The 14,172-nt window shown below is 36.4% G+C and overlaps 1 protein-coding gene across 1 annotated transcript in view; it reads left to right on the top strand.

Annotated features, from left to right (window-relative positions):
• The window catches only part of LOC112058452 (serine/threonine-protein phosphatase 2A regulatory subunit B'' subunit beta), a 39,320-nt gene that overhangs the window by 19,647 nt on the left and 5,501 nt on the right, over nt 1-14,172 (top strand). The window contains exons 2-9 of the mRNA XM_052891629.1: nt 4,125-4,261; nt 7,997-8,174; nt 8,592-8,734; nt 9,183-9,283; nt 9,723-9,891; nt 10,398-10,524; nt 11,183-11,347; nt 11,889-11,971. Of these exons, the coding sequence (XP_052747589.1) occupies nt 4,185-4,261; nt 7,997-8,174; nt 8,592-8,734; nt 9,183-9,283; nt 9,723-9,891; nt 10,398-10,524; nt 11,183-11,347; nt 11,889-11,971 (1,043 nt within the window). The 5' untranslated portion in view covers nt 4,125-4,184. The remainder of the gene's footprint in view (nt 1-4,124; nt 4,262-7,996; nt 8,175-8,591; nt 8,735-9,182; nt 9,284-9,722; nt 9,892-10,397; nt 10,525-11,182; nt 11,348-11,888; nt 11,972-14,172) is intronic.

A 14,172-nucleotide genomic window follows, 5' to 3' on the forward strand; every position in this document is an offset into this window, starting at 1 on the left:
TTTGACGGACTGCCCGTTACGCAAGCTAGGAAACTATAAGTTGCTATTTAATAGGCCAAGAGACAGGCGTAAGATTTCCGTTGCGAGTGTAAAACGGACAAGTCCTGCGAATAGATTCGAGCATTATTTGCCTCTCTCTTTGCTCTGCCAATTAGATTACTATAATTAATGTATGGTTTTTGAATAAGTGCTGCTGGCCTATTCACTATTTTTGTCTTTATTATCAACCTATTAAAATAAACATTAAATCAATTGACAAAATGTCATTTACTTACCATTTTCACAATCTCAATTTTGTATAGTATGTCAACTGTCAAAGATAGTGAATAAGCCTGCAAGAGGTTTAGATATGAGCAATGAATTACAAAATTGTGTTCGATTGTGTGAAAAAAACAACGGATTCGTTCTGGGTGTGTATACAAGTTTATCGTTGTAGTTGGGGTTTGTTAATATTTTTAGAGACGCTGATAAATTGAAATAAAAATTACCATTGTATTGTATCATTTAACAATAGGACATCTATGCAATTCGCAAGGCGGTAGAATAAGGTAACACAAAGAGTAACACTTATTCTGGTTTGTGTAGAATAGATTTTATGGAGCTGGTAGTGTCAAGTCACTTGTGAATTTATTGCGTTGACCGATCTTTGCGTAACTACACAAGTGTTTGTTATGGCCGCTGCAACACATCTGTTGATGTTCTATTCATTGACAAATAAGGAATATTGGTTAACAGTGACTCACAAAGTAATCAAAACTCGAAATTCGAATTTATTTCAAGTAGACTTAGTTTACATTCATTTTTGAAAGGTTAGGTTTATCTCTCTATAGTTACTGTACCTGCAGGCTAATTCACTATCTTTGACGTATGCTAATTGACCTATATACTTATACGAAAGAAAAGATTTTATATAACAAATATTATCCGGTGCTTACTGGTGGAAATCAACCGGGTATAGGTAAATAACATTTTGCCAATTGGTTTGATGTTTATTTTAATAATTTGATAATAAAGACCAAAATGGTGAATAAGCTAGCTAGACTGGTTTAAAAAACGAAACTAGTATTAAAAAAGTGCTCAGAAGTTGCTAAATTCTGTTTTCTAAGGGTGTCTACGGTTCGACTCCCGTCCGTTGGACTACTGTCATAACTACTCTTAGCACAAGGTTTTTGCTTAGTTGGACAAGGGAGGGCAATATTAGCCATATTTAAAAAATTGATTAGCTAAATATGATAAGCGGAAGCCGTTCGAATAGCCTATGTTAAACCAGGGTTGACGGAGTAACTATTAACTATACTAACACATTCGCCTTTATAACATTAATATCATATAGGCACCTATATTAAAAAAAAAAGATAATCTAAAATTCTAAAGAAAAGACAAAGGAAAATCATTCTCAAAATCCATTGTAAAATTACAACGAGGCAAAAGAGATCGAAACGGACTTCCTTGTGCACGTTCGCGTCATCATCAGTGAAATAGGACAATAGGAGTAAGAACTAGAGCGGGCGGTCATCAAATCGTCTACTTATTTATAGGGCAAAAAGAGCTACTTTTATTACTAGGATGTACGAGTAGAGTCAATGTACTAATTTAACGCTAATTTCAGGCCAAATATTTTTTTACGCTTTGGTCCCCGCCGCTTAAATATTTTATTGGTTAATAGTATAAAAGTTTTAGGAACCTAAAATTATGATATACTCGTAAATACGCCCAATTTATCCGGTCCAATTAAATTAATCAGTACTAACCTGCACTACTGGACTATGTAAACGCTGGGAGCTTGTATAACTCAAATAGTGTTTTATCTAGATTCTAGAAAACAGTATCAAGTATCTATTTTACTGTCACAGATAACTAATTAACTTAAGGTAGCATTCGGTTCTTGGCAACCACAATTTGCGACCGCGACCGGGTCGCATGATCCACTGCTTAGTGTCTATGCTAATATTATAAAACTGAAGAGTTTGTTTGTTTGTTTGATTGAACGCGCCAATCTCAGGAACTACTGGTCCGATTTGAAAAATTGTTTCAGTGTTAGTTAGTTCCCGTAGCAATATTATCCCCATATTCCTACGGTAACGGGAACCACGCGGGTGAAACCGCGCCGTCAGCTAGTGAATTTATATAGCACACTAAACAAATCCCAAAACCGCGTCGCGCGACTGGTAGGCGTGGAGCAGTGGGTCGTACAACCGGTCGCCGTCGCAGGTCGCGGTTGCCAAGAACCGAATGCTACCTTTACGAAGCGAACGTATCCTCTTGAAACAGCTACGAGTAGTTACTTTGTACATTATATTATATTGTTCCAGGAAATACTTGTAGCATCCCTATCAAGTAAATGGAACAGTAACAGCTAATTGCCAAAGCAGGAAGTCGATTTGGTTCCTTTGTCTACCGCGAGAGAGCGAACGACATACCTGCGCAATCTATATTATGTCCTTTTAAAGTAACATGCGTACTGTCTGGTATTTCAAATATTAATATGTCGTTTTATTATTAAATCTTAATTATTTATATAAGTATATCTATTGAATGTTAACCAATTTAAGCGCCTCACATGCTATAAGTCTTTGTCTTTAACATTCTTTTACGTCTACAAAATCTGCGTGTACGAGTCATTATCATCATCATCATCATTAACAACCCATATTCGGCTCACTGTTGAGCACGAGTCTCCTGTCAGTATGAGAGGGGTTAAGCCTTAGTCCACCACGCTGGCTAAATGCGGATTGGCAGACGTAGAGAATTAAATACAATCTCAGGGATGTAGGTTTCCTCACGATGTTTTTCCTACACCGTTGCGTATTTTTTTTAATATTGTAGATTTTAGTTTATCACATTCGTATAGAAATTCAAATAGGTTGAGTTATTCGTATTAGCGTGTTGCAAGCCAGGTGGGTCCAAGTTCCATATTATCCCCTCTGCTATAAGGAGGGAGGTCTAGCTAAGCTAGCTAGTAAGCTGTTATAATAAACTGGTAATGACTACTCTACTCCAGTACCGCAATGACCTGCTAAAATATTTCTTGACAATCAGACATAGTGACGTCCCATTACACCGACCACGACCACGATTGAACACCGGAAACTACATTATGTATACCGTAACCGGAAATGGACCACCCGCGGGACGCGCGTGACCACAACTCCGTTTACACCTTGACACAGATACAAAATAAACACACCGGGAGACTTGTATTTATATCCATGTTACACGGAAAATATGAAAATACGGCGGCCACGAGAAAATGAAAGGTTATTTTGTTCAGGGATTGCATTGTTTTAGTTTTCAGGAAGGTTGTTTTTGTTTTATTGTGTGTTTCTTTGTATGAGAGCACATCGGTATCTCTATGCGATCTTGTGAAGAGAAATGTTATTTTAAATGTCGACCAATGACGGCGGAGTAATCCCATCTCTTTTGTCCGAACATGAAAGACATGAGAGCATATTTCCGATTGCACCGCTATTGGTATATTTCTATTTACATTGTTGGGAAAGCTTAGGCCTTATACCCACCAAGCTACTGTGACAGTTGGCAGGGTTGTAATGTTTTATTCTATAACAGTTATTATAGCATTGGTTGTCCCGTTTGTTATATATCTAACTATAAACTATAAGTATTAATATTGATCTAATGTGTGCACCTGTGCTTACTTGTGCACTATAATATCTTTTGTGTATATGGTTATTCTTAACTAATATTATAAAGCTGAAGAGTTTGTTTGATTAAACGCGCTAATCTTAGGACCTACCTAACCTAACCTACTGGTCCGATTTGAAAAATTCTTTCAGTGTTAGATAGCCCATTTATCGAAGAAGGCTATAATATTATGTTATCCTTGTATTCCTACGGGAACGGGAATCACGCGGATAAAACCGCGCGGCGTCAGCTAGTTTCAAAATAAGATTGGCCGCCGAAAAAAAAAGAATTCGGCCGGGAGAATACGAGTATTATTATATTTATTAAAGGGTCTAGTTAAAGATGTAGTTGACTGTTAAAATATGTTATCGAACTATCCATCTACTGATGGTAGTCGTAATAGGTAAAATATTATATTCTCGTTGCTTTCTAACATCAAAGCGCCATCAAAACATCATTATAATAGTAGAAACCGTCCCCAGGTGCCGCGCGAAAGTTTCAAGCACATCGTGAAGGCGTGCGAGTGTCCCCTCTACTGGAAGATGCCGCTGTTCCTCGCCACGCAGCAGAACCTCAACGCGTCTGTGGACGGACACAAGTTCATTGACTTTTGGAGAGAGTAAGTATCCAGACTTTTGAAAAAGGAATTAATGTTCGGTAAAATTAAAAAAAAATCAGTCGATTAAGTTTTGAATAAAGAATATACGTGAGGTTAGTTTTTGAAACAAGAAACAATGGCAGGTTAATTAAAAAAAAAAAAAGAATTAACGTTTGACGTTCTTCTGTTCCTCTCCACAAAGTAGAGCTTCAACGCGTCTTTGGACGGACACAAGTTCATTGATTTTTTAAAGAGAGTAAGACCCGAGTTCACGGAATTTCATTTAAACGGCGTTTACAGAACCAGCCCGTCAAATATTAAACATAGTTTGAACAAGGAGCGTTTTTTTCCTGTTCACCAGACGCTTTTTCACATTGGTTTGTAAACCGAGCGATGGAGAACGACGAGTGAACGATTTATGAACAATTTATTTATTATCTATAACAGCATTGCCAACTTGCGAGGAATTCCCCAAATGGTGGGGATTTTTTGGGGAATTGCGATATGTTCTTTCCCCAATTTGGGGAGTTTTTGCTTCGATTTGTAGGGATTTAGAAAAATACGTATTGGCAACACCGATTTATTATGTACCATGTCAAATTGACAAATATTTGTCATTTTGTTATATTTTTTCGTTTGGAAATCGAAGCTGGCAGCATCCAGTGGCATAAAACCTCAAAGCTAGGAAGTGATTTATTTATGAGAGAAAATGAATTATTTCTGAAATGAAATATACTCTTTTATAATTTTACGGGTCCTTTGCATTTAGGTAGTTGAGAGAGTAATCTTCGCAAAACTTGCGAGCGTTACAAGAACATAATATCTGTCAAAGACATCTTAACCGGGGTATGCACGCTCGGTTAAGATAAACGCCCGATTTACGTCCTTAACCGGCATATGGGCTGTGGTGAACAGGAAATTTGGACTTAACGGCGTTTAACTTATTTAAACGGTTGATTATGTTTAAACGAGTGTCGGTGAACTCGAACCTAAGTATCTAGAATTTTGAAAAAAGAATTAACGTTCGGTAAAATTAAAAAAAAAACAGTCTATTAAGTTTTGAATAAAGAATATACGTGAGGTTACTTTTAAAAAAAGAAACAATAGCACAAGAAATAAAGGCAGGTTAATATAACAAAAAGAATTACCGTTCGACGTTTTTAGGAAAGTTTAGTTAATATTATAGAACTTGACTATGAACAATCACGCTCTGAAATTAATATGTTCTGTGTAATATTCTTTTGTAATTGAAAATACATAAAATGTATTCAATATTCGCGAGTGTCCTCTTTACTGGAATATGTCTCTGATCGCCACACAGCATAACCTCAATGCGTCTGTGGACGGACACAAGTTTATTGATTTTTGGAGAGAGTAAATATCCAGACTTTTGAAAAAGGAATTAACGTTCGGTACAATTTAAAACAAAATTACAGTCGATTAAGTTTTGAATAAAGAATATTCGTGAGGTTAGTTTAAAAAAAAACAATGGCAGGATCATTTTTGAAAAAAGAATTAAGGTTCGACGTTCATAAAAAAGTCTTGTTAATAAAGAACCTGACTATGAACAATCACGCTCTAAAAAATATGCTCTATGACAATATTCTTTTGAAATTGAAAATGAGTAAAATCTTTTCAATATTTGCCAATGTCCTCTTTGCTGAAAAATGCCTCTGACTGTCACAGAACAGAACCATAACGATTCTGTGGACGGACACAAGTTGATTGGTTTTTGGAGAGAATCCAGACTTTTGAAAAAGGTATTAACAATCGGTAATAAATAAATTAGTCGTTTAACTTTTTAAAAACGAATTATCGTTAGGATAATTTTTGAAAAAAGATTTCATGTCAGGTGTCGGAAAGGTTTTGTTTAATATTATAAAACCTAACTAAAAAATCACGCTGTTAGTTTTGCCCATGCAGTTTCCGTTCCCATGGAAATACCAATGGGAAATACAGTCTCCAGAGCTGCAGCGTATATCCCTCAGACGAAAACACAGCAAAGCGACAGAAATAAACATGGCGGTTCTAGGACTAAATCTAGAGTACAAAACTACTAGGTACTAAAAAACATACATCAAAGTAAAAGAATATTATTTCAGGTTTTTAAGTGTATCTTTTGATCTATCATGATCTATTATTAAATGTTACGTTTTCATATAACTTTCACTTTTAAATGTTTAACTTTTTAGTTGCTCTTTGCCTTTGGCTTTATCCGTACATGAATTAAAGTTAATGAACAGTATGAATGTGATAAACTTTGACGATCAATTTGTTTAAATATAACTTATGATTAGTGGCTTGTGGTACTACATCGGGTAAAAGTTAATCCAACCACGAAGTAATCGCAGCACAGCTGACTATATGATTTACGACAGTTTCAAAACAAGTTGGTGGAATGATTAATAACTATTGGGTATAAACTATTTTTAGGGTTCTGTACCTCAATAGGAAAATTTAGAACAATTATATTATCTTTTTTTTTATTCTTTACAAGTTCGCCCTTGACTACAATCTCACCTGATGGTAAGTGATGATGCAGTCTAAGATGGAAGCGGGCTAACTTGTTAGGAGGCGGATGAAAATCGGTCTTTCGGTTTCTACACGGCATCGTACCAGAACGCTAAATCGCTTGGCGGTACGTCTTTGCCGATAGGGTGGTAACTAGCCACGGCCGAAGCCTCCCACCAGACTACGATCTACGGATCACTTTATTGTCTTTTAAGATCTTTTATCTGAGGAAAGCGTGGAGATATCGAGTTGAAATTACCATAATACTATTCGTCTATATTATATATTGTCTACGGCCCCTTGAAGCTGTGAAAAAATCAAACTTTCATAAAGTAAAAAAAGATACGGCCGTTTATGCCACATAAACGTATATTACGACACTCTCAGTTTCAAGGGAATCAAAGTTTAGGGTTACTAGGGTTCTAGTTCATTGACCTAGGACTATGTTTGAAAAATAATACTGTCTACAAATGTATAGAAACACTAAAAACTATATATTATAATTAAATCATATAAAAAAGGGTATTTATTCAAAGTACCTACTCAAGTAGGTATAACTACAGTACCTACCTACTAGTAGAAGATCCGAATTAGAAACAACCTTTACCATCCATCCGTTCGTATCCATCCGTTTAATGGATGAAAAGAATTTTATATCAAATTATTATTATCCATTAATAACTATCGTTAATGCTTAGCCAGGAGTTTTTGAGGCACGCGACATTTTTTTACCATACTAATTTTGATATAAAAAAAAAATTCATCCATTAAACACATGGGTAAAGGTTGTTTCTAATACGGATTTTAGACTATACTGAAACAACGGAGGACGAATCCGACTCGCAACAAATTGTCCTTTTTGTTACAACTAGTATCCTGTTTTTCCATACCTTTATTATTAACATCTGATAATGGTTGTTAATGAATTTGACCTCTGCCTCCGCATCCAGAGGGGGTGGGCTTGAATCCGGTTCCGGGGCATGCACCTCCAACTTTTCAGTTGTGCATTTTAAGAAATTAAATATCAGGTGTCTCAAACGGTGTAGGAAAAACATCGTGAGGAAACCTGCATACCAGAGAATTTTTCTTAATTCTCTGCGTGTGTGAAGTCCGCCAATCCGCATTGGGCCACCGTGGTGGACTATTGGCCTAACCCCTCTCATTCTGAGAGGAGACTCGAGCTCAGCAGTGAGCCGAATAATAAAGCCGGGTTGATAATGATGAATGATGAAACCTTTTTACCAGGATGATATCCCAATGCCACGACGAGGCGTCCCGGTTCGTGTACGTGCTGACGAGGGGCAAGAGCAGCACGCTGACGCCGGAGGACTTCGTGCCGCTGGTGCAAGACGTGGTGGACACACACCCCGGCCTGTCGTTCCTCAAGGAAGCCACCGAGTTCCACTCCCGATATGTTCATACTGTGAGTAAATACGAGTACCTATACAGCTCGTTATGTACCTACTGTTTACCAACAAACAAATTAATAATGGGGGTACATATTGTTTATCGGATCATCGCCGGAATGTTGTCAGTTGGTCGGTATTTATAGAATACTATCGAACCTGGTCAAGCTTCGCTTTGACTTATGTGCACTTCTTCCCTATCCCTACCGTACCCTACCCTACTCCTACCCTAACCTACCCCTTAATAACCATTTTAGACGAAAAATTGCTAACTTTTTTCCAACAGGATTTATTCCTTGCTGCAGCAGGATCTTGATCCAGGATTGTCGCTTCAATGGACAGTTTTTACTTTACGTTTCGAACATTTTAAAACCTTTTTTCAAGCCTTTTTATTTTCCTTTAAACAAATCAAATAAATCTTTTTCTACTTCCAGGTGATCGCTAGGATATTTTACTGCGTGAACCGATCGTGGTCCGGAAGGATATCAATACCCGAACTCAGAAGATCGAATCTCCTTCAAGTTATACAACTTTTGGAAGACGAGGAAGATATCAACCAAGTTACGCAATACTTTAGGTGAGTTAACTTAGAAATCCATACTTGTAATAAATCTGTAGAGAGGTCAATTCTGTACATGAAATATATTTCCAAAATAACTATCAGGGGGTGATTAGTGATCGATACTGATGCCAAAAATGCAATCAGTAAAATTTTTGTTTGTCCGTCTGTCTGTATGTCCGTTATAGAAACAAAAACTACTCGACGGAATTTAACGAAACTTGGTACAATTATTCTTCCTACTCCTGGGCAGGCTATAGTAAACTTTTCATCACGCTACGATCAATCGACGTGAAGGGAAATGTCGGGAAAACGGGAGAAGTTACTTCATTTTTACAGCGATACTACTGTAAGGTCATGATCAAAGAGGTCTAAAGTCGCGGGCGTCCGCTAATATAGACATAAAATACCCTGTTGTGATATCGTGTGATAGTCTTCGCTTTATTTTGTGATTTTGTGTTTCCAGTTACGAGCATTTCTATGTGATTTACTGTAAATTCTGGGAGTTGGATAAGGACCACGATTTGTTCATTGACAAGCATGACCTCGCCAGACATAACGATCACGGTAAGTTGACACACGAAGTAAAGATCAGCGGACACTCGAATCCGATTTCTTTCCGTCATCCGTGAGAATACTTCTGCCTCGGATTCAAATAGAACATTATCCGCGCAGCTCTTTAAGTGTAGGGAGTTTTTTGCTTGCATTAAATTTACAAAACTTGAGTAAACTTTTATAGTGCGACATTTTCTTTAAAAGTGAAGTTTGTGCATACATTTATTCAATCTTTCGCACTTGTTTTCTTCGTTAACAATTAACAATAGTTTAATTGACAATAAAATGTGTATAAATAACAAAGCTTTTCGACGCTTATGTAACTTCTTGTTAGAAATGTATAAACAATGCCTCTGTCGTCTACACATTACTCTGTATTATTTGATAGGACATCTAATGTAGTTCCACTCTGTGCTCTCTCTCTTTATTCTCTTTCTCTTATCATTTCCAGCTCTCTCAAGTCGTATGATCGAGCGAGTGTTGTCCGGCTGCGTGACGCGAGGCAACCAGAATCGGTTGACCCCAGACGGCGAGCCTCGTATGTCATACACGGAGTTCGTGTGGTTCCTGCTAGCTGAGGAGGACAAGACTCACCCTACCGCTATTGAATACTGGTTCAGGTACACACAGTTCTTCCTTCGAGAGATCTGTCGATGAGATAAGACGATCTGCTATCTGGGAGGCTATTTTGTAACGATGTTTTGCAAACGGTTGTAAGACCTGTCGTGCTGTATGGATCATAATGTTGGGCGGTGAAGGGGACGGATAGTAAACGAATGCATGTGAACGAAATGCATATGTTGAGATGGATGTGTGGTGTGACAAGAATATATAAAATAAAGAATGAGTTTATAAGAGGAAGTCTAAAGGTGGCGCCAGTGACAATATGGACATGTAATGCGTAGGGAGGAATAGAAAAATGTTGAATGTGCAAGTGGAAGGACATAAGAGGAGAGGAAGGCCATAGAAGAGATGGTTGCATTGTGTGAAAGAGGACATGTGTGTAAAAGGAGTGGATGAAGAGTTGACGAGTAATAGAGACGAATGGAAAAGGTTGACATATTTTTCCGACCCCACTTAAGTGGGATAAGGGTAAGGAGATGATGATAATGTTAAACTGTTCCAGGTGTATGGACGTTGACGGAGACGGGTACATCTCCATGTACGAGTTGGAATACTTCTACGAAGAGCAAATGCAGAGGATGGAGGCGATAGGCATAGAAACGCTGCCGTTCACTGATTGTTTGTGTCAAGTAAGAAAACATTTATATTAGTACTTCGACCTTCTCGATGCATAATTGAAAAGTACAAAAGGATTTATTAATGTGGTTATTGGTGAGGTTCGAACCGATACGGAACCATAGGTCGTGACCTAGTTCATGCAACGCAAATTAAACTGAGAAGTAATGATTTTAAATGACCTCGCCAGACTGATAAACTGATGGTAAACTGAGAAGACTTTGAACTCTAAATCATTCACTATCATGGCGGTGGTAACTGGTAATACTTTGTTGAGAGAGCTAGCATGTCATCAAACAACTTAAAGACTCTAAATTAAAGACACAACTATGAAATGTATATGTGAATGTGGCTGAACACAATATGCTTTAGTTTAGGTCATCAAGCGCCTTCTTCGTCTTTCTTAAACCGAACTGCAACTGACAAAATCTTGGAAGAAACAAAATCTCACTGTTCCATGGCTCGACTCGGAACTTGATCTTCACCACTCGAACTTCGGCTAACCAAAAGACAAATGATCTTTGACAATCGTGTGGCGGGTAACCCTGTCTTCTGCATCCAATAACGTGGGTTAAACTTCCACAACTGGTGCTGATGTGTGTGTTGTTCTAAGAAACTTATGCATTTGGATCATATATTTGGATTGGATAAATATTTCACCTGAATTTCCAGATGTTAGACATGGTCCACCCAGCGGAAGACGGCAAGGTCACGCTCACCGACCTGAAGAAGTGCAAACTGACGCCGATCTTCTTTGACACGTTCTTCAACCTAGAGAAGTACCTCGACCATGAGCAGCGGGATCCCTTCGCCACACAACGGGATTCTGATTCCGAGGTAAGAAAAACAATTCTCATTGGAGCTTAAACGAATGTTATTGATTGACTTCTTAACTTTTGTTTTTGTTTACGATCATTTGTTTTTTATAGAAAGTTAATATTTTGTCATCAAGTAGACACAATAACATAAGCTATTTTTTAACACACTAGATTAAATCATTGTGCCAGTTTTTTTGAACCAATAAAAATTTCCCCTCTCCTGCAAGTAGATGATCCCAGGGAAGTTACCCTTTAATTTCGTTTCCGCAAATACACGAAATCAACCGGATATGTCATTTACCTTTTATTCATTCGCAAACAATTTTTAGTTATCGAAGCGTTACCGTTTGTAGAAAGAGACTTGATAAGTAACTTGGCAGTTAGCTACAGGCCCTGAACCTGTAATATGGGCTGTCAAAATTATACGAATGTCACCTAATGGCCAATAAGTAGCAGTCAACAAGAAAGTATTAAAATATATCGAAGGCGTTATTATATATTGGTTGTAACACTGAGGTGTATTACACCAAATAACAATTATTATATAATATTAATTCCAGATATCAGAATGGGACAGATTTGCAGCAGAAGAATACGAACTGTTAGTCGCTGAGGAAGGCGGCAGCGACGCTCAGGACCAAATGTAAGCATTCCTGTAACTGTTTACTACTGTTCAATATAATCTATGCATAATAACACTTTTCTTTATAAAACAGGCAGTTGTTCATGATTAAAGAATCGGAGAAAAGGAAGTATGTTAATCGTTTCTGTGACTTGTTCAGGAATAGTGGGTTACCTGGATTTAAATCGAACAAATAATATCTGTTATGGTAAAGTAAATGTCAATTAAAAGGCACTTGATAAAGTATTTGATGCATTGTGACACACTGGCCATAGAATATACATTCTAGTGCACGTCTTATAGCCACGAAATATAACAAATGCCCACGCAATATTTTTAAATATGTTCTGAATGCACATTAAAATACCTACCTATTGAATTGTTTAGGGAAAACTGAAAATTTCATTCCTATAGAATTATATAATGTATTATTTTATATGGTCTCATTCTTTTATATAATGTTATTTATTTTATATATTTTACACGGTTTATTATATATTTAACTTGATATAATTGATATACAAATATGCTTGTAAACGGGTTAGATTCGCATTTTCTTTGATGATATCTAGCCGACAATTCTGGTTTGCTGTTTTTTTGGGAGTACAATTGTCAGCAATATCAATTTCTCTAACCAGTTTACGAACGAATTGTCATTATAGATCTATTTATTTTTCATATTTATATATATTATATTTCATATCACGAGCAAGTCTGTTTACGCGCTAAAGAAGTGAAACTATTTGGTCAAACAATAAGTTAATTTTTAATAATTTAAAAAATCTTTAAATTTGGAATGCGAAAGACAGCCAACCTTAACCAACAAATTCTATGAATATATAGATATCTGAAACCAATCCCAACATTTTTCCAGACATCTAAAGTACCTAGTAAAAATAAAACTAATTTCTTTGTATGATAACAAACTGCACAATAGTTTTTTGCAATTATTCATTCAGGTCTTAATATGTGATCTAAGCCACAATAAAACATAGATCTCGTGAGGAACCCCTCGCAAAAATTTCGAAAAATTTGAAAGAAGAGTAAAAGAAAAATAAAACCAATTTTATATTTTTATCCATCTGTTTACGATTCTTCAAAATTAGATGCTATAATGATTTTCATTCAGTTAGAGTTAGATGCTGATCTAGGAAAATTAAAATATAGGTATCTAATATAAGTATATATTTAATTCAAATAGATTAGTCGTAGGGAAAAACGGTCAGTTACCAGAAAAACATAATTCTTATATTTAGGTTATCTAGGTAGACCTAGATAATGCGAACTATGTACTTAAGTTAGCGGTTGAATCATTCTTTCTCCGCGAATAAAGATGTTTCACTTCTGTATAAAAATATTTATTTATTCATTTAGTTATCATTTTTAATATGTTCACTATTTATTCCGATTTCTTTCATCAGGGAGGAAGACAGAACTGGCTATGCTAGGGTAAGACTGTGTTCATGCATTGCCGTGTATAATATTGTATTGTGGAGTTTTGCTGCATTGACATTATCAACTCCGAACTGTGCGAGTTCATCGTCATCAGAACTTGTCCATCATCAACTTCCATGATCAAATCCTATGGAAGTCCCATTCTCATGTCCAGTACATATAAACAAATGTCTGACAATTTTTTCTGATGTTCTGATTCCGATGTTTGAATAAGCTTGAATGAGTATGCCATAATTCACAACAAATGAATGCATTTTGTTTCAAATTAAATTAAATTACCGCTCACCGTTATGTATTTATTCACTTTTAAGAAGCGGCAACCGTTTGAATTGGAGACTCGATTTGTGACTTCTATTCCGCTTGTAAAGTCTGCCTTACTGATGAAACATAACATAACACACGTATATTATTTCACCCATGTAAATATCATCCTATCACAAAATATTATGCTTATGTTTGTTAATAATATTCGAACTCATTGGCATTTGTCAGGCATGAAGCGACTAACATGGATTTCGATCTTTCAGATCTGTTGCATTCAGTACATATAATTTTATAACTGAGTGTAAGTTTTTAGTTGAAAATCCGACAATACTTAACGTCAATAAGTTTATAGTAACAAAATTAACAGTTTGGTTCTACAGTCGAATCTAGTTTGGCTTTCACAAAAACTTACGCTCGAGTTTCTGAATTATCAATAACTATATTGCAATATTTTGATGCAGCAACACAATTATTCTAGCTGATGCTCTTGCATAAATGTTTCA

Source organism: Bicyclus anynana, chromosome 4 (assembly GCF_947172395.1).
Source record: "Bicyclus anynana chromosome 4, ilBicAnyn1.1, whole genome shotgun sequence".
Taxonomy (NCBI): Eukaryota; Metazoa; Arthropoda; class Insecta; order Lepidoptera; family Nymphalidae; genus Bicyclus; species Bicyclus anynana.